This window comes from Xyrauchen texanus, chromosome 3, assembly GCF_025860055.1.
Source record: "Xyrauchen texanus isolate HMW12.3.18 chromosome 3, RBS_HiC_50CHRs, whole genome shotgun sequence".
Lineage (NCBI taxonomy): Eukaryota > Metazoa > Chordata > Actinopteri > Cypriniformes > Catostomidae > Xyrauchen > Xyrauchen texanus.
This window is the reverse complement of record NC_068278.1, coordinates 30,469,626-30,497,308: the sequence shown is the minus strand read 5'-3', so window position 1 is coordinate 30,497,308 and position 27,683 is coordinate 30,469,626. Positions and strand designations below refer to the sequence as shown.

At 41.5% G+C, this 27,683-nt stretch overlaps 1 protein-coding gene across 10 annotated transcripts; it reads left to right on the top strand.

The window, feature by feature from the left end:
* The first annotated feature begins 1,565 nt into the window (after positions 1-1,565).
* LOC127626013 (cdc42 effector protein 2-like) lies at positions 1,566-25,626 on the top strand. 10 transcript variants are annotated; one of them, XR_007968397.1, is made up of 3 exons: positions 14,495-14,739; positions 21,738-23,457; positions 23,563-25,626. XR_007968397.1 is itself a non-coding variant. In XM_052101540.1 (3 exons), exon 3 carries the CDS (start codon positions 22,025-22,027, stop codon positions 22,811-22,813), a length of 789 nt encoding a protein of 262 aa, XP_051957500.1. In that variant the 5' UTR covers positions 15,097-15,327; positions 15,472-15,509; positions 21,738-22,024; the 3' UTR covers positions 22,814-25,626. The 10 variants fall into 10 exon arrangements, 9 of the variants coding, with proteins under 9 accessions (XP_051957507.1, XP_051957543.1, XP_051957526.1 ...); XM_052101540.1 differs by lacking the exon at positions 14,495-14,739 and adding exons at positions 15,097-15,327; positions 15,472-15,509 and having other exon boundaries at positions 21,738-25,626; XM_052101547.1 differs by lacking the exon at positions 14,495-14,739 and adding an exon at positions 1,566-1,634 and having other exon boundaries at positions 21,738-25,626.
* The last annotated feature ends 2,057 nt before the right edge of the window (positions 25,627-27,683 follow it).

Here is a 27,683-nt window from a genome sequence, read left to right as displayed (position 1 = left end):
ATGATGGATCCATGTTCTCATTCTGTTTACGCCAAATTCTGACTCTACCATCTGAATGTCTCAACAGAAATCGAGACTCATCAGACCAGGCAACATTTTTCCAGTCTTCAACTGTCCAATTTTGGTGAGCTCTTGCAAATTGTAGCCTCTTTTTCCTATTTGTAGTGGAGATCAGTGGTACCCGGTGGGGTCTTCTGCTGTTGTAGCCCATCCGCCTCAAGGTTGTGCGTGTTGTGGCTTCACAAATGCTTTGCTGCATACCTCGGTTGTAACGAGTGGTTATTTCAGGCAAAGTTGCTCTTCTATCAGCTTGAATCAGTCGGCCCATTCTCCTCTGACCTCTAGCATCAACAAGGCATTTTCAGCCCACAGGACTGCCGCATACTGGATGTTTTTCCCTTTTCACACCATTCTTTGTAAACCCTAGAAATGGTTGTGCGTGAAAATCCCAGTAACTGAGCAGATTGTGAAATACTCAGACCGGCCCGTCTGGCACCAACAACCATGCCACGTTCAAAATTACTTAAATCACCTTTCTTTCCCATTCTGACATTCAGTTTGGAGTTCAGGAGATTTTCTTGACCAGGACCACACCCCTAAATGCATTGAAGCAACTGCCATGTGATTGGTTGATTAGATAATTGCATTAATGAGAAATTAATGCAATTATCCTTTAGGTGAGTGTAGTTGATAAAAATTTAATTAATTTATTCACCCTCATGCCATCCCAGATGTGTATGACTTTCTTTTTATGCTGAACACTTTAAGATTTTTAGAAGAATATTTCAGCTCCTGTAGGTCCACACAATACAAGTGAATGGTGACCATATAAAGGCAGCATAAAAGTAATCCATATGACTCCAGGGGATAAATCCATATCTTCAAAAGTGATGTAAGTGTGGGTGGGAAACAGATCAATATTTAAGTCCTTTTTTATATATAAATCTCCACTTTCCTGTTCGCATTGTGAAAGTGGAGATTTATAGTAAAAAAAAAAAAAAAAAAGGATTAAAATATGTGTCTGTTTCTAACCCAAAGGGATTGCATTACTTTAGTCACCCGAAAAAAGGATGATATACATTTTCACTTTTCTTGTCTGAGCCATGCAAAGAACATGGGAGAGTTTCAAGACACGATTCAGAACAACTACCAAGACATCTTTGAACTACCTACAGAGCTATTAATAAGGCTTGTATCTCAGAAGAAATGTCCTCTGTATGCCTCTCAACCCTCCATTTAAGCTTTGTTCTATATGTGCCATGATTTGCAAGGTTCAGATTCCCATTAGGCTATGCCTATCCCTATTTAGTTTTTAATTCAAGTCTGTCAAGTGTTCAAAATCGCTTGGCAACACAGCACCAGCATGTTAAGGCAATTTTTAAATTGCGACGGCACCCTCACCTCCAGGCCCCTCGGGCCCCTCTTTGTGTTCATTCACAATGGCGCGTTACCCAGCGACCGTTAAAACTGCGAGATTGCAGCGCGAGGGGCCGGACCTTCACTGCGGTGTCACTGAGCGCTTCAAACTGTTGCAAATGGCCTTTGAGTCCCAACGCTCTCATGTAAGATGAAAAACGGATCGTCAGTTAATCACACAATCTGACATTCGTGATCCGCCAACGGAAGCATTGTAGGTAAATTGTTTAAAAAAAAATGTTTTAAATACCTGAGCCAAAACTATTTTTGCCAATTTAGCTTTATCTCTGCAGTTGTACAGGCGAAATAACTAAATTGACCCTTTCAAAAAAATCTGCCATGGTAATCACAGTGTTTGCCAAAACAGGAAATACTACAGTTATTGTTGGAGATCAGGTAAGAAAATTATTTTCTGAAAGCTTCTTGCACTATTTCAAGGAGATCCTATTTAATTTGTGACTTTTCAGTGATAATAACAACTGTAGAAACGATGGTATTTTGGCTATCGTGTTAAAATGTTGTAAGCTTTCTATTTTTTATGACGTTTTCTGTCTGAGAGGAGAGGGCTTGTTTTAGTTAGATTAAACGAAAGTATTTTTGTGTGGCCTCATTTATCCAGGTTAATTTATGTTGTTTGCGCAATAGTTTCTAGGAAAGACGTGAATGTTCGGTAGATGTGTTAACGTTGTGAGAAACTTCTCGAAAGTGGAAGTTCTGGCGCCTGTCTGTGCTGTCAGTCAAACCCTCGGAGTTGTAAATGTGTTGAAACGTGTTTTCGTTGCAGGCCAATGCGCACATTTAATGTTATAGTGTTGAGTGAATTGCGGCTCTCTTGTTTATGGTGAGAGACGCAGAAGAGTCGATTCCTCGACAAGCCATGGAATCGGTGTCGACTCTAGACAGGAATCGACTCTTTTGTTCTGTTGACTCCGTATCTTTAAGAACAGGACGTTGTGATTGGCTCAAATCATTGAATTGGCTTTCTTAAGAACCAATCACATACCTTATACACACACACACACACACACACACACACACACACATGCAGGTAGGACACTCATTCAACATGTACTTTTGAGTGAGATATAAAATGCAGCATGTGCGTCCAGTGAGAGAGGGTGCGTGACAGGTTTCAAAAGACGAAAATGCTTAACATTACATCAACGCATGTGGCAGTGGATGGGAAGTGAATTGATGCTGGTTTTATCAGTGTGTCATTGCTCTCCGCTATAAACTACTGGCGATGTGTTCTTTGATTCATGACTTTCGTACCCTACCCCTGTCAAGTTTCTTTTTGAAATAATTAATTGAAATAAATAATTTTCGGCCCAGCATGTGTCTTGTTATTTCCCCCTTTAAACGTGGCTATTGGCAGACACCAGGGATTGACATTTTCAACAGGCATTTCAAGGTAAAATGTGACATGTCTCTAAACTGGATTCATTTGATCATTATACTAGTGCGCTGTTATATTTCACGTCTTCATAAGAAAAAAAACTACATTGAGTGTGTGTGTGATAACGAATCGGTTACTAACGTAACCTCGGTTCTCCCTAGATGAGGGAACGAGTATCGCGTAAGCTAGCTTACGCTACGGGAAAGATTCATCTTTTCTGAGATATTGAAGCCAAAAAATTATCCTTAATTTTGTATCCATTGTCAACGCAGTGCGGCAGCTGCAGACCTTGAGCGGGCTAGCTAGCGAGCTCATTGGTTGCTCTGCGGCAACTGCTGCAGCCTATAGACGAGCTTGGGCGAACTCGCATCCAATGAGAGGCGTCCGCGCTCACTGCATCAAAGCCCGCCAAAAGGGCGTGACTAGAGTGCATATAAGCGTAGTTCAGTAGGCTGGAACCCTGGTTTTCATTGAATGAAGCGAAAAATCGCTGCGTGGCGCGAAGCACGGCGATTACGCAATACTCGTTCCCTCATCTAGAGAGAACCGAGGTTACGTTAGTAACCGATTCGTTCTCTTACGAGAGGTTCTCTCGTATTGCGTAAGCTAGCTTAGGCTACGGGAACCCTTTGTCAACGCCGTGCGCGCCAAGCATCCACTGCATGAGCCCCAGGGAATTAAGGGGGACCCGGGGGAGCCCTTGTGAGAGGGGAATTAATATTTGGCCGGCAAGAGTGCGGGCAAGTGTGTGTGTAGTACATACGCACATAGACACAGCGGCGGTGCCGGTCTGTGTGGACTGTGTCCCATTAATGCAGCTCACCAGGGGAGCTGTAGCGTATTAAACCGCTTGCAGTTTAGCCTGCAGAGTGGGTACTTCCAGATTGTAAAATCTGACAAAGGTGGAGGGGGAAGCCCAGCCCGCTGCCACACATATGTCGTGAATGGAAATCCCGCTGGACCATGCCCACGAGGAGGCCATGCCTCTAGTGGAGTGAGCCTTAATGCCTAGCGGGCATGGTAGGTCTTTTGACGCGTACGCGGCAGCAATAGCGTCCACTATCCATCTGGACAGTGTCTGTTTCGAGGCGCGAGACCTTTGGTGCGCCCTCGAGCCAAACGAAAAGCTGCTCGGAGCTTCTGAAAGATGCGGAGCGCACAGTATACAATCTCAGTGCTCTGACTGGGCAAAGGAGATTGGCGTCGTGTTCGCTATCAGATGCTGGTAGCGCCGACAAGGAAATGATCTGTGCTCTGAAAGGAGTACCGACCATCTTGGGGACGTAGCCGTGTCTAGGCTTTAAAATGACCTTGGAGTCACTTGGTCCAAACTCAAGACACGCAGCGCTGACAGATAGCGCGTGAAGGTCTCCCACCCGTTTAACTGATGATAGGGCAGTTAGAAAAACGGTTTTAAATGAGAGGTGTTTCACATCCACGAATTGAAGCGGTTCGAAAGGGGGGGCTTTCATAGCTCGAGAACTATAGAAAGGTCCCAGATAGGAACCGATGGGAGCGCGGAGGGTTCATCCTTCTAGCTCCCCTGAGGAAGCGGATGACCAGCTCGTTTTTACCCTGTGACTGGCCGTGCAGGGGTTCAGCGAACGCCGCGACGGCCGCCACGCTACACTTTGAGCGTGGATGGGGATCTGCCCTTATCCAGCAGCTCTTGTAAAAACACGAGCAGCGGCGACACCCCACATGTCCGTGGGTCCAGGTCTCTGTCGGTGCACCATTTTGAAAACACAGACCATTTTGACGCATAGAGTCTTCTCGTGGAGGGGGCTCTAGCGTGTATGATGGTGTTTATTACTCCTTCTGGCAAAGCGACGGGTAGTCATTGATCACCCACGCGTGTAGTGCCCAGCGCTCTGGGTGGGGATGCCAGATCGTTCCGCGAGCTTGCGAGAGGAGATCTGCTCTCACTGGGATGGGCCACGGCGCTGTCAGTGACAGCTGCGTAAGCTCCGGGAACCATGTTTGATTCTCCCAGCGGGGCTATGAGGAGCACCGAGTGGCGCTGCTTCCTGATCCTCTGCATTACCTGTGGAAATAGCGAGGCGGGAGGGAAGGCGTAAGCGGGCGGTTGGACCAGTCCTGGGCCAGCGCGTCCTCGCTTCGAGAAAAATATTGGGCAGTGAGAGTTCTCTTCTGACGCAAAGAGGTCTATCTCTGCTCTGCCGAATATGCGTCATAACGTCTGGACTGTTTGAGCATGCAGGGACCATTCCCTGGGGAATATTGTCTCTGGACAGTCTGTCTGGGCCGTCGTTCAGGTGGCCTGGCACGTCGCGTCGCCCTCAGCGAGCGCAGGTGGCACTGGGACCAACTCAGTATGCGTTTGGTCAGATGGAAGAGGTTCCTGGATCTGACACCGCCCTGACGGTTTAGATAGGATACCACAGACCTGTTGTCCGAGCGGACCAGGACGTGGTGACCCTGAATGATCGGGAGGAAGCGCATGCGCGTACTCGACCGCTATCATTTCCAGACAATTTATGTGAAGGAGCTTTTCCTGAACTGACCATAGGCCAAAAACCGGAGAGCCCTCGCAGACCGCGCCCCAACCCGTGTTGGACGCGTCTGTCAAGATGACTTTTCGGCGAGATACAGCTCCCATCATCACTCCCGCTGATACCACTCGGCCACTGTCCAGGGCTGCAGAGCTGAAATACAGGTCTGAGTCACTCTGATTGGCTGGTGGCCTGTGGCTCAAGCCCGGCGAGACGCCGGGTGTTTAGCCAATGCTGAAGCGGGCGATGCGCAGTAAACCCAGTTGAAGTACTGCTGCGGCTGAGGCCATGTAGCCTAGCACTCTCTGAAACTTCTTCAGAGGTGTGAGGCTGTTCATCTGAAATGACGCTGCTAGTTGCTGCACACGCGCGCCGCTGTGTAGATAAGCGAGCCGTCATTGCCACTGAGTCTAGTTCTATTCCAAGGAAGGAAATTGTCTGACTGGGCTGTAGTGAGCTCTTGGTCCAATTGACTGCAAGGCCCAAACTGTTCAGATGACTGAGGAGAACTGTCCTGTGAGACAGAAGCTCCGTATGTGATTGTGCCAAAATCAGCCAATCGTCCAAATAGTTCAGAATTCGCAAACCCTGACTCGCAGGGGTGCGAGCGCCGCGTCCATGCACTTCGTGAAAGTACGGGGTGCTAAGGACAGGCTGAACGGAAGGACGGTGTATTGATAAACCTGGCCGTCGAAGGCGAATCTCAAGAATGGCTTGTGACGGGGATCTGAATCTGAAAGTATGCATCTTTCAGATCGAGAGAAATAAACCAGTCCCCCTGGCGCACATGCGCGAGGAGTTTGCTGGTTGTAAGCATTTTGAACAGTCTTTTTGCAAGCGCTTTGTTCAAAACCCTGAGATCTAATATTGGTCTGAGGCCGCCGTCTTTCTTGGGGACAAGAAAATAACGGCTGTAAAACCCCGACTTGCTCAGGGGAGGCGGCACTCTCTCTATGGCCCTTTTGCACAGAAGGTTTGCTATTTCTGAACGAAGCATGCACGCTGCTTCCGTGTTCACAGTAGTTTCGAGCCGCGCTCTGAAGCGAGGAGGACGGCGATCGAACTGTAGTAAATAGCCGTGCTTAACACCCATTCGGATATCCCTGGGATATCTTCCCATGCTTTGAAGCGTAATGTTAGAGGGTGAGTGACCAAATCGCTCTGATTGCCGCACACAGCGCGCTGAACAGAATGTGTGAGCGCGCTTACTGTGCTTATGCTGGACTGCTCGCAGACAGCATGGACAGGCTGTTCTGTGAGTGACTTCCCGATTGAGGTGAATGGGGAAAGAGTCACGTCTGTTAAGTGATACGCAAGCATAGTCACGGGCACGGGACGGGACATACAGAGAAGTGTTTGCTGGCCGTGTGACAGAGCGGGCAGAGAATGGGCGCGCGCACGTATTCGTGAGCGCATTTATTGACTGTAACACTCGAGTGGTTCGTAACCGCTTTTGAGTGTGCTCTGATGGGGACACGGAACGTGTAATGCTTGTGTGTAGAGGCGAACACTGGATTGTGGGCACATTTTCTGCACATAAGGCTGGTCGTGTGACAGAGCGGCCAGAGAATGGGCGCGCGCACGGATTCGTGGGTGTGTTTATTAACCCTAACACTCGAGCGGTTCGTAACCGCTTTATGTGAGTGTGCCGTGATAGGGCCACGGGATGTGTAATGCTTGTGTGTAGGGGTGAACACTGGATTGTGGGCACATTTTCTACACATAAGACATGTTTGCTCTCTGGTATGGACACGGGATGTGTAATGCTTGTGTGTAGAGGTGAACACTGGGTTGTGGGCACATTTTCTACACATATGGCATGCTTGCTCTTTACCAGATTTATTTGGGTCGCCATGAAAACGGCGTTTGAGCCGCAGGCAAGCGGGCGCTAACACCGGCTTGTTGGCTGCTGAATCTACCACTGTAGTAGCCTGAAGGAAGGGGACTGACAGGGGCGAAGCTTTGACGGTGGTCCGGCCGCAGCGGGACTGATCCGTCGCTTTGTCAACAAAGCTAGGAGGACTTCGGTTGTTCAGGTTTCAGCGCAATTCTAGTCCGAGGCCCGCGGGGCGGCGGTCTCGCGGCGGCTGTCTGAGCGCGATCGAGGGCGGCCGCCCTATCAACGCTGAGAAGTCTGGCTTTGTTGAGCTGGGCGCTGTGAAGAGGCTCGTGCAGGAGGCTCACGTGGGCGGCCTGCAGAGGAGCTAGCGCGACGAGGCAGAAAGAGATTCATGGCTTGTGTGGCTTTTTGGACCTCTGAAAACCGGTCAATGATACCACTCACCGCGGAGCCGAAGAGACCAGATGGAGAGAGCGGTGCGTTGCGTTAGCCACAGATGTCTCTCGGTCACAGTCAGCGCGGCCATGCACTTCCCTATAGCTTGGGCTGCAGCTTTGGTAACGCGGAGGGCGAGGTCCGTAGCACTCCGTATGTCTGCAACCGCCTCTGGATGCCTGCTTTCCTCATCCCACTCCCGCAGAAGGTCCGCTTGGAGGATCTGTAGGACGGCCATAGAGTGCAGAGCAGATGCAGCTTGGCCGGCGGCGGAATAGGCGCGGCCAACACAGGCGGAAGTTGTTCTGCAGGCATTAGACAGGAGCACTGGTTTAGACCGCCATCTCGCGAAGGGCGGGCAAAAGGTGTGCTGCTACCGCATCCTCAACCGGAGGGATGGAAGCGTAGCCCTTCTCAGTGGCGCCGTCCACCGAAGCAAGAGAGGTGGAGACGTGGGATCGGACCCTGGCCGAGAAAGGCACGTTCCATGATTTGGAAAGCTCGGCGTGGAGTTCCGGCAGGAAGGGAGCGGCCCGGGTAGCGGGTGCTGTGCGGCGGCAGCTCTGTAGAAAGCAGCCGTCAAGTCTGTTGGGTGCCTGCTCAAGGGGCGGTGACCACTCGAGCCCGAGGCGGTCGACGGCCTGTGTGAGGAGGCGTGTTAGTTCCCCTTCGACTCCGGCGCGGGTCCTGCTGGATTCCTGGGCCGAGGAGGAGGCGTGTGAGCCTGACCACTCCTCGCTGTCCGAAGCCATGATGGAACAGCCCTTATCCTCCGCTTCTTCGTCCGAGATGGCAGCAGAGCAGCCGCCGGCGGCAACTGCTGGCGTCCGGTGGGCGGGGAGGGTGAAGTTGATGCTCGAGGGATGGGCTCCGGCGAGGCAATCGCTTCTACCACTGTTTCCGGCAGACTTTGAGAGCGCCGCTTTTTCTGCGCTGGCTGAACGGAAGGCGCGCGGCGGCTCGGTCCTGAGCGCTGAGTCGAGCCCGCAGGGTCGACATCGGCAGCTCCTCGCAGAGATCGCATCCGCCGGGCGAGGGCGAGCTCTGCATGCCCCAGTCCCAGGCAGAGAGCGCAGATGATGTGGCGGTCTCCGGTGCTGAGAGGAGCGCGGCATGAGGCGCAAGTGGAGCGAGGCATCTTAAAAAAAGTTCTTTAAGAACTAGCTTGCTTTTAAAAAGGATACATCGCCGGATGGCGTAGCTCGCAGGATGGCTGAAGGTGGCGAAGACGGCCAGCTTCTTCGAGCGCTGTCCACGCTTGCTTGATGCCCCTCGAACGGCGACGCGGCTTCCAGTTCAGTGATGCGAAGAGCTTCGCTGAAGAGATGAAAATCAGGGTTCCAGCCTACGAACTACGCTTATATGCACTCTAGTCATGCCCTTTTTGGCGGGCTTTGATGCAGTGAGCGCGGACGCCTCTCATTGGATGCGAGTTCAGCCCAAGCTCGTCTATAGGCTGCAGCAGTTGCCGCAGAGCAACCAATGAGCTCGCTAGCTAGCCCGCTCAAGGTCTGCAGCTGCCGCACTGCGTTGACAATGGATACAAAATTAAGGATAATTTTTTGGCTTCAATATCTCAGAAAAGATGAATCTTTCCCGTAGCGTAAGCTAGCTTACGCAATACGAGAGAACCTCTCGTAAGAGAACGACAGAACAGTGCCAGGACATGCTACTGAATAAGGAACACTATATGATCTGAGAGCAAGCGATATTTAAAACGCAATAAACACACCAAAATATGTGAATCAACCCCCCTGCTGTTTAATAAATTGTGATCAAGGACTAAACCTGCCGTCATTAAACATCATTAACATGTACCATTCAAAACTATAGCCAAAATGTATTTGGTTATTTTTCATGATAAACTACAGACCTTATAGATAATTACGTGAATCGAGAAAGAACATAACCTATTAATGATTTGTTTTCCGTCGGCATGGTAAGCCAGCATGAAAAATACCATACGATCATTTAATAAATATATTTTACTCCATGAATTTCACTACTTTTATTTAAAATGTGTTATACATGTATAATTATAAATTATTTTTTTTGAAAAGATGACTCAACAGATAGCCTACACAGCAAGTGATGTGGTTTCAGTTGGCTGCAGGTGCTGATTTAGAGCTGGCTTTTCCTGACCCACTAATAGTTTGTGGTTGGGTGAGAGAAACTGATCCTAGACCAGCAGTTACAGAAAAATTGTGGAATTATTACAGAGCAAGCAGCAATCTAAATTATTGGATTAAACAAGCTAATACGAGTGAAAACCTCTGGAGATTTGTATCGTTCAATTAATTTCTCCCTCATACCCGACAAGCAATTTTGTGGGCCACATTGTGTCACTGAGTTGGGGTGTGAGAATGTCTTGGTGGAAGGCACACTGCCCCCTAATGGCCACCATGGGCGACGGCCTTGAATCTCGACCCCGTCCTTACTAAAAACTAAATGGATTCGAGGAGTCGATTCCATTGACTCTTACGTCTAAAGTCTGGAATAGGAGTCGACTCCAAAAAAGTTGACCATCCCTACGCAGAACTCAGTGCAGTTACAGAGAACGTAGAGTCAGCAAAGTGCAGCGAGTGAGAGAGCGCACTCAGCTCCATAGGGAAAAGCATACACGTGTTTGTTTGATAATTAAACAGATAAAATGAAAATTCTCACATAATTTACTCGCCCTCATGCCATCCCAGATGTGTATGACTTTCTTTCTTCTGCTGAACACAAAGCTTTTTAGAAGAACATTTCAGCTCTGTTCAAGTGGATAGTGACCAGACTTTACAATCTACAAATATCACATAAAGGCAGCATAAAAGTAACCCATATGACTCCAGTGGATTGATGTATGTCTTCTGCAGCGACACAATCACTTTGGGTGAGAAACAGATCAATATTCCAATCCTTTTATACTATAAATATCCATTTTTTGTTTCAGAATGTGAAATTTAAAGTGGATATTTATAGTAAAAAAGGACTTAAATATTGTTCTGTATCTCAAGCACACCTATTATATTGATTCCAAAGATACACATTTTACCACTGCAGTCTTATTGATTAATTTTATGCTGCATTTATGTGAATTATTGGAGCTTCAAAGTTCTGCTCTCCATTCATTTGCATTGTATTGACCTATAGAGTGGAAATATTCTTCTAAAAATGTTCTGCAGAAGAATGAAAGTCATACACATCTGGGATGGCATGAAGGTGAGTAAATGATGAGAGAATTTAGATATTTGGGTGAACTTTCCCTTTTAATGTTATATCGCCCGGAGTTACATATACGTTTTGAACAGTTTAGTTGAAAAGCCATTGACCTGGCAAGTTTTTACCTTAAACAAATGTATTTTCAAGCTCTAATTGAAAATGATTTAGGTGAAAATGTATTGATTGTTGCTACATTAATTAAGCAAAATGTTAATTCTCTCTATTCCACTGATATAAAATGTATGATGTCCTTCGTAGGCTATTTAGACATGCCAAAGGCAAGTTAGAAGCAAAACTAATAAAAAATTATTTGTCTCTCTCATGTGAAAAGGACTATTTTGCTAATACATTTTGTTTCAGGGGGCTAGACATTGTGATTCTAGTTCAATTATCCAATTAGTCCCACTTAAAGCAATCCTCGTGCATGCACTCACACACAGATTCCATTTTCATTGACATAAACAGAGCGAATTGTGATGTGTGTGAGAGAGAGAGAGAGAGCATTAGAGTGATGGAATTTGATGTGTGTGTGTGTGTGTGTGTGTGTGTGTGCTAATGTTTCTAAAAGAAAGCGGCTATTGTGTTTAAATGTATTATTTGTGTCTTCTAATGTATGAAATATAGACATACTTTAGGGTTCTAAAGGCAGTATCTGACAGATGGTGGCATGCATAAGTTTTTTGCTTGTGCGTGTGTGTTTATGGAAGTGTGTATTCAGGTCTGCTCTATAAAATCCACATTGCATCTGGAGTGAATTTGGAGAACAGAGAAAGAGGAATAATAGCTGGCCCTGTTTCCCAATCAAAGCTGCATACACACACACAGACACACACTCAAGATTATGACTCCAGATTGTTCTGCAGGCAAATATGTGATGCAGAGGGCTTGTGGTTCATCATGAGAGCAGATAAGGTCATGAGGTCAGATAGGCAGATAGACATGAAAAAGGTAAAGAGCGTGAGGAGTTGCATCGAGTCTGGGAGGAAGTGAGAAAGACGAGATGATGTAGCTACATTCTGGTCCCCATATGTTGGGCAAAACCTTTCAAACAATGCTATAATTAGTAAATCATGAAGAAGGGAGAAAGACAAAAAGACAGAGGCTTTGAGGCAGGTTTCATTTTTAAGAGATAGTTCATGATCATTTTCTTATCATTTACTCACCCTTATGACGTCTCAAACTCATATGACTTTCTTTTTTTGTGTGTGTAACACAAACTAATGTGTTTTCAAGCATATATGATGTGTTTTTGTCAACATAATTTAATATGAATCAATAGGGTCCAAAACTTTCAAGTTGAAAAAAGAACATAAAGGCAGCAAAAAAGTTCTTTGTATGACTCGAGTGGTATAATCGTTTTTGGTGAAATACAGACCAAAATATTCACTTTTTCATTGTCAATCTAGAAATACTTACATTGTAAGGATAAACACACATCATATATTTTTAAGATATATTTATTTGTGTTCTTCAAATGAGAGAAAGATATATGAGTTTTAGATGGCATAAGGGTGAGTAAATTATGAGAGAATTACCATTTTTGGGTGAATTGTCCCTTTAGTCTGGTCTATACAGACTAGTGTTTTAGGTGGCAATAAGCATATATATATATATATATATATATGTGAAAATGGCAGAATCCAAAAAGACAAGTTCATAACTGATGATATACATCCTAACAGAGATGAACAGAATTAATTATTATGATCAGCTTTAAGGATAACAGATATAAAGAATGGAAGATATCAGAAGGTATCACATTTTGTGGTGATGACTAACATTTACTTCTGAGAAATTGACATTTACATGTATGCATTTAGTAGATGCTTTTATCCAAAGTGACTTACAGTACATTCAAGTTATATAATGTATCAGTTTGTGTGTTCCTGGGAATCTAACCCATGATCCTGGCTTTGCTAGTGCCATGCTCTACCAGTTAAACTACAAGAACCCTACAGAAATTTGGTTTGGTCATTACTGTCAGTTAGCTTTAAAATGTCCTGAGAACTAACAAAAAAAGCAAACATTTTATGTACACAGAAAAATGTTGAGTTAACTTAAAAAAGTCAGGCAATCAGCTACAAAGCATTTTTTAGTTAACTCAACTTCAGGCAAATTAGTATTACCAACGTACAAATTCAAGTTGGATTATACATTTCATGAACTCAATACAATAAGTTCAACAAACTCAAAAATATCAGTGATTATTAAGAACAATAAACGTACATTTTTAAGTACAGCTGTCCATAATTTTCAATATTCTTGACAATAATATAAAATATATTTTTATAAGCAGATCTACATTTCTTAATATCATGTGTCAGCTTCACCAAGATACCAAATAGTTGGTCCAGTTTAAAAGGTGGTGTAAGTAAAAAGTACTTCAAACTTTTAGATGTTAAATCAACTTAACAACTAAAGAAACTTCATCAAAGCGAACACCTGATGGTGAAGTTTTAGTTTTAAATTCCCTGATAGTTTTCTGCCATGGTCTCCTTATAGGACAGAGCATCAGTGATCAAACTGAGCATGCTCAAAAGCCTGTAAATTCTACCTTCACCATCAAACTTGACATTGTATATGCTCACTGTTTAAAAAAAATTAAGTTGTTTTTACTTTAATGCCATAATATTTAACTTTGTTCTTTTTTTTATTTATCTGAACTTTTTCTACTTTAGATAGTTCAATCAACTTGTAAAATTAAGTTAATCTGACAAAATTGAATTTGGATTTTAAAAATGTCCTTTAGCAAATGAGGGTGCTTTTATTAAGCAGCATCATCTGAGAAAATAAAGTTGAATTGTGTAGTCCCAGGAAATGGTCTTGGTTATGTTAACCACTGATGTGTGTGGGCAAGCTACTGCTTGCTGGGTTAGCTAATAAAGGTCAGTGGTGCTCAGGGCCAGTCAGGGGTCAATTTCAGTTTGTGTAATAAATCTCTTCTAAAACTCAAATCAATTGAGTTGTAAGAATAGTTAACGTGTGTGTGTGTGTGTGTGTGTGTGTGTGTGTGTGTGTGTGTGTGTGTGTGTGCGCACGCGTGTATTAATCACTTTGTGGGGACCAAATGTCCCCATAAGGATAGTAAAACCCGAACATTTTGACGTTCTGGAGACATTTTGTTGGTCCCCATGAGGAAAACGTCTTATAAATCATACTAAATTATGTTTTTTGAATATGTAAAAATGCAGAAAGTTTTCTGTGAGGGTTAGGTTTAGGGGTAGGGTTAGGTTTAGGGGATAGAATATAAAGTTTGTACAGTATAAAAACCATTATGTCTATGGAAAGTCCCCATAAAACATGGAAACCCAACATGTGTGTGCTTGAGAGCGAGACAGGGAAACAGAGAGATTCACGTTTATTTTTTTTAAAGGCACTGCTCTTAGAGCATGCTCAAATGCGTGTTCTGGTGGATTCTAATGTGGAGGGTGTAATTAAAAAGTCACTGCTGCGAGTGCTTTACCGGCGTGCGTGCCTGATGGCAGACTCACAAAGCTGTGGTACTGGAATTTTCAGCAACACGGAAGAAGGGTGCTGATACGCTAGATCAGTGGTCAGTGGTAAACGCCAAAGAACGGCATGGATTAACATAATTGGAAATACAAACGCCGATCCAGATCCATTGATTCCAGTTCTGTGCAACTGACAAAAAGTGGCGCTCTGTTCCAGCAGTGGAAATGTGAGGTGGGGAGATTACAGTTCTCTAGCACGGCTCTGGTTTTACTGCATCAGCACATACCCGCGGTATCAAGTGTAAGGGTTATTTTTGTACTTCTGTCAATTCTGCAGGTTTTGCGCTGAAAGAAGAATATTTGACTGTGCAGAATTAAGAAGGTCGGATGGTAGGGAATAGATTCTGACCTGAAGGACCTGCGCAAAATTTAATTTGGAGAGGAAGAGACCATACGGACATTAAGCGCACCCATCTCTCTACGGTAGGCAAAAATGCAGGTTTTGCGTGAGAAGGCTAGTTTACATAAGTTTCATGCAGGAAAATGTATTAGTGAACCTCACATTTGCGCTGTAATTGCATTTTCGGCTTTCTTTCACAGAAGTTTACGCACAGTTGTCTCTTCACATCTGTTTTATTAGTGCATCATGACAACATTTGGTCAGGCGAAGTGGCGATTGATCACATTGTTATTAGAAACGTCCATGATGTGATGTATTCGTTACAAGACACTGAAATGCTTGGTCAGAAATGTAGAAATGTACCTAGTGTGTCCGCCTAGCCTATGACAGATGTCACGTGGAATGCCCCTGTTACAGCCCAAAGAGCGCAGAGTAGTGAGCGCACACTGCGAAGTCATCGGCACAGGCTTTTGTGGGATTGCACGTTTTTTCTTTAATCACAGTCTAATTTATGTTTAAAAATCTATTGAAAGACAGTATGATGCAGTTAGAAACGTGTTCAGATTATAGATGTTATAGTCTTGGAGCAATCCTGTTCCACTGGTTGTACTTTTACTTGACATTCAAGTCCTGCCAGGTTTGAACATGGCTTTACCCCGCAGCCCAAGTAGGTATGAAAGTTTGTACATGTTTTGTATCTGATTAAAGTCTTTGTGGTGGTTTGCGAAGTGGGGGAAAATGTTTTCTTAATTTGTGCATAATTAGTGCATGCTGTTAAAAAGTGCAGTTCTGTTTCCACTTCATTTTGTGTGCAGTGGGGGCATAGCCGGTCTTCATTGGTCACTGTGCTCAGGTATTTGGCCAATTTATATTCTCTGTTAAGTGACAGATAGCTTTCCCATTTACTTTGTTGAGCTCTTGCTTCTTTCCAGTGGTTTAGATATTTTTCTTTTTGGGTTTTAATCATTTGCTTTTGTTCTAGCTGGGGTTTGTTCTGGGGTTCAGCTGGACATGTTTGGGGTTATAAAGTCAGCTCCAAGGGGGCTTCTCTCTGGGGTCAGCTCTTGGTAGATTAAGGCTTTGTGATGGAGGGTCTGCATATCACTATTTATTTAAGTGGTTATGGAATTTAATGGGTTTTTAAAAATGTTATTATATATTATTATAGTTTGTACAGTCCTAATTACTAATTCTCAAATCCTAATTTAGTTGTTGTTTGTTGTAGTATATGTTTGCATAATTCTGCCTGCAGAGTTTCTATAGAGCACAACAGTGCCCACCCACGTTTTCAGCCATCTGTGTTCCGGAAGTATTTTTCCCCATTACATTTTCCCTTAGACTTTTCATAAAATCCTTCATAAAAGAGTTGTATGCCATGAACCAAACCAACCAGCTCCAAGGTAAATCACACCATCACAGACTTGGTTTTGAAGCAAAAATGTATTTGAAAATCGGACAAAAAGACAACGGTACAAGACTGTGTACTTACCGTTGTACTTACTGTACAATACCATGAAGCAATGCAAATGATGTTATTGAATATAAAACAAAGAAAATATATAAAACTATTGATCTTAGGTTGTTGATTATAAGCATAGAAACAACATATTTTTGTTTATTGCAAGTTATTCCAATACAGTTCTTCCCACAGGACTTTGTGAGACTGTGGTGGGTGGACATTGGACCCTCTAGGGGTTCTGGGGGCATGCTCCCCCATAAGAAAATGTTGCAAATTTTAAAGTTAAATGCATCAATGCATCTGGTGCACTTTGAGAGCACAATTAACAATTTGTAAACAATTTTGTGCTCTAGTAGTAATTTAATCATAAACACTTTAGTTGTATAGATATATGAATGGTGATGATACGGCAAAACAAAGTCACACCACAAAGCATGCTAAATGAGACCGAGATTAAAGCAGTTCAGAAATGGTCAAAACACAAAATCGACTAGGACAACCATTTGACCATTAAATTGAAGCAAAGGTGGTTACTTGTGTTGAACTGTTTAAAAAAAAAAGAAGAATGTATAGTTACGTTGTCAAGGCCACTGGTAATAATGTTAACATTAGATAATCAGTAACGTTAGCTAGCTTGATATAACGTTACATATGTTATACATTGTATTTCACGACAAGCAGCCGGACTGGGATTGAGAGATGATTTGCCGAAGCAATGGCATAAAACACAACGTTAGAGACCTTTTATGTTATTATGAGAAGTGTAAAAATATTTTTGGTTCCTTATGAAACTTTGGCGGGCCACCACAGTCTAGGTTATTTATGGAAAACACTGCAATATGTACAAATATATAAGTAGTTTAAGAGTGAAGAGACACCAATTTGATTACGTCCGAGGCACGTTTTGTGGGCTTGGTTTGCCACGGTTCTCTGATTGGTGAAGCTTTCTTTGATGGACCATGGGTATTGTAGTTGTTTACCACAATTTTTCAACAATTAAGTTGAAATAACTCAGACGGATGGCTTCAATAGAAGCATATAAAATCGATGAACAACCTCGGAACTCAAGGAAGGTTTATAAATTATCATTGAAAATCAATTAGTCTATGAAAAAAAATGAATGGGATGATTAATTCCGGAACCAGACTGTTGCGCTCAATTGGGTGCTTGTCACACTTAGTGAACTCTTGGTTTGTGAGTGGGACCTCACATCCATAGTGTAACAATATGGTGTAACAATAGAAAGGATTGGCAAGGAGGAGGCGGTAACCGGATGAAGCATCAAAGTAATATTTTAATAAAACTTAAACAAAAAGACACAAAACACAAACACACACGGCAGCTGCGTGTGGCTCTCTCTCTCTCTCTCTCCTGAACTGCAGCATCAGACTCGCCTCTATACCTCTCCTCGGCTGATTAGCCCACCCTCCTCCTCATCACAGATGGGTTCCAGATTATGATTGGGATGTCAATTTTGATATTTTTTTAATAGCATACAAAGTTCTCCATGCCTTTTTGGGCATGTTGTCTAATATAAAGTTTCGGTGTTAGTCTTGGCGACTCAGTCTTTTTGGGGTTAACTGACTGGGCCCATGTCTGACAGAAGTTGTGTAGGAGGTCCAGATGTAGCTGTTGACCCTCTTTTGTGGGCGACAGCAGCACCATATCATCTGCAAACAAGAGGCATTTGACTTTAGTGTCTAGTAGAGTGAGACCAGGTGCAGGAGACTGTTCTAGAGCCCTCGCCAGTTCATCAACGTATAAAGGGAGAACAAAACAGAGTCTCTCTCTCCTCTCTCTCTCTCTCTCTCTCTCTCTCTCTCTCTCTCTCTCTCTCTCTCTCTCTCTCTGTCAAACCAAAATTCATTGTGTTTTTGTGTCAGTTTGTTCTCTGCATTTTCTAACAAACAGAGCAGACTGTTGTGGGCTTGTCCCCAGCACAACGCCCCATTTACACTTGCAGCGACATTGTTTACTTCTGTTCCCAAACCAATAAAATTTCAGCCCTCAGAACTTTCTGCATAGTTAGTTTTCCACATAATGAAAATGTCCACGTTTAACATTGCTTTAAATGGGTTAAATGAAGGTACGCATCATATTTGCCAGACTCAGAGTACAACTGAATTGTTTATTTTCTATGAAAAGTCTATTATAAACACAGAGATATCTGAATACCATAAATGAAAAGTCATTAGTTATCCCTGACACTCTGCAGGTCTGTACAGGACTAATTCCTGATTATTGTTCTCTGGAAAATCTGTGGTTTGATTAGAGAGCCTTTCTGAGATCCAATTCGTTTTTTCAATCCAAGAAGCACAGTTTTGCTCATGTTGACTCACTTATGTTCTGCAGTATTCATCCAGCAACTGTTCACAGATTTGCAGTTAAACATTATTTTCAACCAATTTATGTAGTGAAGATGCTTGTGTGTTTTAAGTTGATTCGTCTCTACATTTTCACTCTTAACTGTAATGTAATGTAATACAGGGAGCACTGGTTCTGAAAAAGGAATTACAGTAAGAGTGAAAGCATGATGGTATATAACTGGGTTAATCAAGATCCTGACTAGATTATTTTCTTATTTCTTCTTTAATCACACGTTTTACTTTGCATGCCACTGTGGTGAAATCAATTGTATTGTAAACAATCTCACCTAAAAAGTTATTTGGTAAACCACACAAAAGCACAAAAATACTTGCAGGTTGCAATGTAATCTAATGAATTACTCTGACTCTGTGTTGCTTCAGTTAGGGCTGGAATGTAGTATGTGCTAATTGCTTTCTGACTTTCTGTGTAACTGTGGTTCGTCATTTTCTTGCTCATTTGTGTGAGTCAGCACACCAGCTTCTGTCTAAAGTAATGACATTCTATGACACATTTAGGATCAGCATTTAGTTCAGTTTTAGCGAGGTTCAGTTCAATCCAAGTGCATTTTTCTCTTGAACTTGAATTGGAGCTTGAATTGAGCCTTGTGTGTTTTGTGTTGCCTCCGGAGTTTGAAGGGTATTTGCTCTGGAACATTACAGAGCCTCTCTGACTTTTGCTAGGTCACTTATGTAACACAGAGGTGGCTTTTCCCACACTTCAAATAGAAACACTGCATTTTGTCTTTGGTCAGTGTGTCCGCCTGTTAAGCTCACTTTGAAATGTAGTCAAGGTTAAAGGAAGTACACACACACCAGGATATAGTTAACTGATATAATTCCAGAGGTATGATTTAATGCTGAAGGTATGCAATACCAGTTATGCTCTGACTAGAAGAACCACTGATATATTGTACCTACAACATGCACACACCTACACACCGCAAGCTCTGTTAAACCTTTCAGCACACAAACTCCTTTTGTTATGTATCCTACTAGCATGTACATACACATTTACACATTACTCAAATATTCACATTAGACTTCTACTCTAATGTTATACAAACACTCAAAAACACACACATACACCACAAATACACATTACCTGTACTTCACGCACACAACACATACAAAATACTCCCCATATTTTTGTGAATGAACTCACTGAGACATACACTGACAGCCAAAATTTTGGAATAATGTACAGATTTTGCTCTTATGGAAAGAAATTGGTACTTTTATTCACCAAAGTGGCATTCAACTGATCACAATGTACAGTCAGGACATTAATAACGTGAAAAATGTCTATTACAGTAAAAAAAAAAATCAGAACTTCTTAAACTACTAGTTCTCATAAAAAAAATCTCCACGTGCAGCAATGACAGCTTTGCAGATTCTTGACATTCTAGCTGTCAGTTTGTCCAGATACTCAGGTGACATTTCACCCCACACTTCCTGTAGCACTTGCCATAGATGTGGCTGTCTTGTTGAGCTCTTCTCACACTAAGGTCCATAACGCTTTGTTCCAATTATCTGTTGTCCAATGTCAGTGTTTCTTTGCCCACTTTAACCTTTTCTTTTTGTTTTTCTGTTGCAAAAGTGGCTTTTTCTTTGCAGTTCTTCCCATAATGCCTGCACCCCAGAGTCTTCTCTGTACTGTTGTACATGAAACTGGTGTTGAGCAGGTAGAGTTCAATGAAGTTGGCAGCTGAGAGCATGTGAGGCGTCTATTACTCAAACTAGAGACTCTGATGTTCTTATCCTCTTGTTTAGTTGCACATCTGTCCTTCCACATCTCTTTCTGTCCTTGTTAGAGCCAGTTGTCCTTTGTCTTTTAAGACTGTAGTGTACACATTTGTATAAAATCTTCAGTTTTTTGGCAATTCCAAGCATTGTATAGCATTCAATCCTCAAAACAATGATTGACTGATGAGTTTCTAGAGAAAGCTGTTTCTTTTTTGCCATTTTTTTCCTAATATTGACCTTAAGACATGCCAGTCTATTGCATACTGTGGCAACTCATCACAATGTTAAGCTTAATTTAACGAACCAAATATCTTTCAACTGTGTTTGATATAATGGCAAGTGATTTTCTAGTATCAAATTAGCAATTTAGCAAGATTACTCGAGGATAAGATGTTGGAGAAATGGGGACTGTCTAGATTTGATCCAAAATTATTATTTTCAAATAGTGATAGTGTCGTTTTTTACATCAGTAATGTACTGACTATACTTTGTGATCAGTTGAATGCCACATAGGTGAATTAAAGTACCAATTTCCTTGTGTAAAACCTAAATCTGTACATTATTCCAAACTTTTGGCCACCAGTGTAACTGTATGCTCAAACAGCCCCAGCTCTTGGAAAATCAGCACAAGACATTATATAGTCATCTCTCTTATTGTGTGCATGTCAAGTGTGCCAAGACTAACAAAACCTGATTATTTGCTTAGATTCTTGTCCAAATTATGGTTTATCATCTACCGCTCAGCTTATTAATTTTTTTTTCTGTTGTGAGTGAATCCCTCTCTCTAAAGGACTTTTGTTATATAAGCTGTGATTTTTCAGTCTGGTATAATTTTTGTTAATGTGATATAGTTATTCTTACTAGTTTGGTTCCATGAGTTTAGTTGTAAATAAAAAAAAATCAAGCAAACAAAAAGAGAATCAGAAAAGCATCATCTACTGTTTTATTGATTAAACGTACAAAATGACTGTAGAATTAGGCCATGTTCACATTAATCCTAATATATTTGAAAACATTTTCAAAACGCTCTCTGTCCACACTGTTGTTTTCAAGTGTTTTCAAAAAGTCCACACTGAAACAAATAAAAACTCTTAAATCCCCTTACTGCGCATGTGAAATTGGCCATTCCATGTATGGTCTGAAATGCAATTGTCCTCGTGTTCTGTCTCCGGTGCAGTGAAGAAGGTTGTACAATGTAACATTTATTTTTCACAATGTTATCAGTGTGAATAGTAGGCACAACAATGCCTTTAAAACATGGTCTGCCATCTTGATTGTTATGGGTTGACATGACTGCGTCACATGACAACAAATAAATCATTATTTTCAGATATCTCTGTTTTCCCTGTCCAATTTACAATGCGAAGACAGCATTATCAAATTTATATTAGCGTGGACGGAGGCCAAAATGTAGAGTAAAAAATTAGTTTTCAAATGAAAATGTATTTGTGTAGCTTTGGTGTGCTACAGTGTATGTTCTAAATATTCTCTTTCTTTCTCTCACAAATTGCAGGCAAATTGAAGTGTGTACAACGATGCTTGGGTTTTCGTCCTCATAGGAAACCTGTCCTTCTGAATGTGGACTGCACATGGGAATTCTGGAAGTATCTGGCCTTTGTTTATGAAGATACGTTCTAAATTTAAATTAGGATTTTATCACAAGAAGGAGCCAAACATTTAAGTGTCCTGACTTTGCATGGTTAGGGTGCTGTGACTCTTCTTGTGTACAGTCTTGTCCATTTGTTCACCCTGCTGCGAGGTCTGTCTCTCTGTTGTGCAGGAGGACGTGGTGGGTCAGAGATGTCTGCCAAGGCTCCCATATACCTTAAAAGACGAAGTCATAAAGGAAAGAAGGAAAAGCTGCGTGACCTTCTTTCCTCTGACATGATCAGCCCCCCACTGGGAGACTTTCGACACACCATCCACATTGGCAGCGGAGGAGGGGCTGACGATCTCTTTGGTGACTTGTCTTTCTTACAAGGTAAATTTCACCTGTTACCGGGGCAACAAGGTCACCAAAGGACACTCCAATTAAGTCGCACAGCAAGTGTAAGTAGTCACCCACCAGCCAATGAAAGCTCACCCCTGTTGAAAAATGCCCTATCACTTCCCATCATTGGAGGAGTGCAGGCACTCACCCTTCCTGTACAAATTCCTGTGACTTCTCCAGCGATGCCGACTGCTGAAGTGCCAACAGCCCAATCTCATCTTACGGATGCCCGGACAACATCCCAGTCTCCCCCAACATCTCCGTCTCTCGCTCCACCTCCCAAACCTCCCAGACTGCACCTGGAGGAGAGGAACTTGGGTGTGTCAAGGCATGCATCACTTCCTGCTTCTTCAAGCCGCTCTCCTTATCATTTGCACAGGTATGAGCCACGGCCAGATACTGAGGAAGATGAAAAGTGTATTAGGGATGGAGACGGGGAGGAAAGGCCATATCTCTCTAATGCTGGTTCTCTCCTTTCCCTCCATCTGGACCTGGGGCCATCTATCCTAGAGGATGTGCTTCAGATAATGGACAACCAGAGAAAGGGGACTGTTAATGGGGGACTTACACCCAGTGGACGACAAGAGATATATATCTGAGAGTGACAGAAAGAGAGGGAGGACTGGTTCTGATTTTAATTTATATCTTTTTGAAAAAGGAATTACAGTAAGAGTGAAAGCATGATGGTATATAACTGGGTTAATCAAATTTTTCTTCTTGTGTCAAACATTGTGCCCTCTGACAGAACTCTGTTACCTGCTGTACAGTGACATTTTCAGCTCATTATCAAGTTAAAGAACTTGATCCAACCACAAATGAATCCACTTTATCATTTCTTGGATTATTCTCTGTTCGAAAAGAACATTTTAATTAATCTCTATGTCATTTTGGATCTACAAGGAGTAGGCCAATTCTGGCTTTATAACTACTTTTAGATACATTTTTAAACAATATTCTATTTTACCATGATCATCTGATGTCTGGATGTACTATTACAGTATAACAACCAACAGGCTTCATGGTCAACAAATTCACTACAGGAAAAAAAAAAAAAAGATATTTTTCCCTCAGCAATGACATCATCTCTCTCCTCGGTGTTGTTGCAATTTGTGTAAGCGGGTAAAAATGTGCAACTCCTCCCTAATGATCTGGACGCACACACCAGGAGGCCTGTCTACACCCTGGGATTCCAACCTCTTTTTGTTTAGAGTAGTTTTCTTTCTTCAGTGAAAGAAACTTGATGGTAGGAACAACAAGCTCATGAGTATTTTATATACGACTGTTTTCCAGTTTATAAAATAGTTTATACAAAAGTTTTTCTCTTTGTTTGGTTGTATGCACTCCCCAGGCTTTGACAGCTGATCACTCTTCAGGCAGCAGTCCTTCCTTTTCTGACTGAAGAGTGGGGCCTAAAGAAGGGGTTCATGTTACCTTGGAAACCTCCAAGTATACGCTACATTGGTTATAATGCTCTGTTTTCAGTTGACAGTTGTAGACTTTAGCATTCTTTTCGTTAATACAATCTACAATTTAAAATTATTTTGAAGTAAATTTTAGTTTACTACACTGTGCATCAAACTATCATCAACAAGAAGAGGGCTTGAGAGAACAATATGCTAGCAAATATTAACAGAACTACACTGTCATTCAATCAGGTTTTCTTTATAGCCTTCTACCTTTGTACTGTAACAACCATAAAAAAAACCTATACTGTATTAATTTCAAAACATTTTTTATTTTTTTACACAAATTTAAACCCGCCAGCTCTTTTTGGGTTCTCTGATTCAAGGTTTCTAACAGTACTGAGAGGTTGTTTTCTCAAGATTCTTGGAATTCCTTCTTGTAGATTTCTTATTTCTTTTTGTTCCTTCAATTTAGTGAATTCTCTAACAATGTGATTTGTTTTATCCTTACATTGTGAATTGTATTTCCAGAGCTGAGTCTATATACAGAACCAGTGTTTCTGTGCACTTAACTTTATTGAGATGTGATATATAGACAGATTAAACTTGTGCACACATGTTAAAACAGGCTGAAACCTATATACATGTAATCATATTCTGTTTGGCCAAATACCTTTTTTACCATTTTTGTAAGCAAAAGGACTAATTTCATTTTTACATGAAAAAATGTCATACTGTATAGTGTGTACTTTATAGACTTCAGAGACCTTAATGTTAGAAATAGATAAATAAATAAAAGCTTTTAATTAGATTCCTAAAAGCTATTAATTCTATTCCTAGTATTACTATTTCTAACCCTTATAAATGTATGTTTACCAAAAATTTGTGACCTGAAAACTTCACATAGCCTAAATGTTACAAAAGTTAATGTGGAATATGTCTTCTCATATATATTGTTTTGCTTGATTTCCTCAACTTTTCTAAGTTTAGGCAACATGTACAGCTCAAATAAGCAACCGTATCTTATCAGTGTGACTTGATTATTTTGGATGATCTTGTATCACTGAATCAAAATTATAACAATCAAGCTTGCAATAAATTAAGCTTTGATCCTGTAACTGTGTAATCAAGCAATAAAAATATAATGCAACTCTGAACCAATAAAATATGAAATGTCAGGCCACTTAACAAGTAACTAAAGGCAGGTCACTTTAAACAGAAATAGGTTTATGCATTGCTAAAATTCTACATGCCTTAACAAGTTTACTTAATGAGCATTTCTGACATGCATCACTTTTACCCACCATCTCATTGTCTGTATTTTATCACTCCCAAACACCAAAAAACGGAGAAAAGTTCAAGACATAGTCCCCACTTGGAGGGGGAGCAGTCAGCTTCACTCCCTTTTTCTTTTTTATGTGTAAACGTTCTGAAATTAAATAGTTTTTGTTATAGCCATTCTAAGAGTTTTGCAGGGTTTTTGATTGTGGTTTTCTCATTTTTTCCTATTAAAAGGTCACAGCAAAATACTGTGATCAACCATGTTAACTATAATCCTTTAATATTAAAAAAATTGAGACTTGGACAATTTTATTTTATACTTACTTGGATGTTTGTCCTTTTAATTTCAATCAAGTTTGTAATTTTTTGCATTATTTACCAGAAGTATTTCATAAACACCATTTACAGTACATATTTCTGACAAAGTCAGATGGTTTACAATAAAAAAAAATAAAAAGACTAATGGGTTAGGAATATTATAGTGTTGCTGACTTATCAATAAAATATTATCATAAACACTGTGCCTTCCCATCTTAACCCAGTATTTGGCTCCTTAACACCTGTTCAGATCTGCATTAGATGACATTTTTACCCTTTTGTTCATTTTTATTTGGGCTATTTTATCTTATTTTGTACTGTATATTAACCACTCTTGCTTTGCTGCTGCTATATACAGTACAATTGGCAGAATAAGAAATAGAGACAGACAAATAAATGCTGTTTTTTGATCCAGTAGTCTGGCTGTGAAATCTTTGTTTATACAGGTAATCCCAAAATCAGTCAATGACAGAAAAAAGAAAACTCCAGCTGAGAGTTAAGTTTACCATGAAGTGTAGTGCTCTGAAGTTCACACTTTTATATCTCGTCATCTCAGACAACAACTTTTCAACATGAAGAGAGTATGAGTAACGGAGACTGTAACTTTTTTTTTTTTTTGCATGCACCCATGACTTGACATCTACAGTATACCTGTTTTGCCCTGTTATGTATATATATAAAACCAGAAAAGGTGCGTCTTTAATGTTACAACACGTTTGATCTTGAAATAATCTTCCAAACAGTTAACAGAGAAGTGAATGAACTCTTTCCTGTTTTACTGCATCAGAACTCTTTATCTAATGCTGATTGTAGTGTGGGTGTAAGACAGAGCTAAACTGCATGTCAATGCAAGAATGGCTCTGATGAAATGGCATGGATCTTTGACACTTGTCTTCACAAGTCTGAGCATGAATGGTACTGTTACTTAGAAGCATGTGTCTGTTTTGAGTGCATTTTATGCTAATTTCATCCAACACTGTAGTAGTCTGTGTGTTTTTAAGAGTTTGAGGGTGTGTCTGTGCACTCTGCTTATTTGCAGTAACTCCTCTAGTTTCCGCACTGGCTCTGGGAATCTCTCCAACTGGCTTTATTAACACAGAGCAGCCCAAGCCCCTGACCTTATGATCACAATACCATGGGAACACCAGTGAGAGAGAGGTGGAGCCATTTGAGAGGAGGAGGAAGGGAGTAAGGAAGGAAAAGGGTTGAAGGAAGGTGAACGATGGCCAGGATGAAGGAAAAGGGGAGAGAAGAACTGCAGGAGAGCAGATATATCTGTATCATATATAAAGATGTTATTGAGAAGAGAGGAGACCCCAGATCACAATGCTCATTGTGGATTCATGCAGGACTTTATGGACAAAACACACTTTTATACATATAGAATGAGAGATTGAGATTCTAAGTATCAGCATCTCAGACAAAAAGATATGAACATAACCAGTTTATCTGCATTTATCTAAAAATGTTTTATCTTAATGAGAATTTAAGTTGTATTATTATTCAATTTAAGCACAGATTAAGCTGGCTCAATGTTATGAAATCATTGAAAACACAACAGACCATGTGTGTGTGCATATGTGCATCTTTGTGCAAGATCTTTCTTGATAGATGGTGAGAAATGCAAGATTTAAGTAAATAACTGTCTCTGAAATATCCCTCTCTCCTGACACAAATACTGACAGAATGTAACAGAAAACCACCCTAGGTCGACTATTCTGCGCACACACACACACAAACAAACATTACCATGGAATATTGTGAAAGCACTGTAATGAAGGGAGGATACTGACAAGTATACACTATGTGCTTGATTACTTCAGTGAAGCTTTTGTGAGAGTGTAAAAGGCTTTGCTCTGTGTGTGGGTATCATTCACAAACTGTCAGTTGAGAAAACAAAGTGAAAGGGAGAGCACAGTTAAAGAGATTAGGAGACTTGTGTTGTATATATTCACCTCTTTTGGTGAAGTAAATATAAAAATGATTCATGCACAACATAAACAAAAAATATTAATTTATTTACATTAAAAATAGTGCTTAAAGAGTAATTCATCACAAATGAAAATTCTCTCATCATTTACTCACCCTCATGCTAATCCACATGTGTATGACTTTCTCTCTTCTACTGAACACAAATTAAGATTTTTAGAAAAATATCTAAGGTCTATAGGTCCATGCAAGTAAATGGTGACTAGTCTAGAACTCCAAAAAGGAGATAAAGTGAGCATAAAAGTAATCCATTCAACTCCAGTAGTTTAATCAATGTCTTCAGTAGCGACCCAATCAGTTTTGGGTGAGAAAATATATAACTCCTTTTTCACTATAAATCTTGACATCAGCAGTCACCTTGGCGTCCATGATTTCAAGCTCGATTACACTGCCTACAGCGCCATCTAGTGTTCTGCACGTGCACCAAGCACTAGTAAGTGTAACCGAGCTTGAAATCATGATTGAGACAAGAGACTGC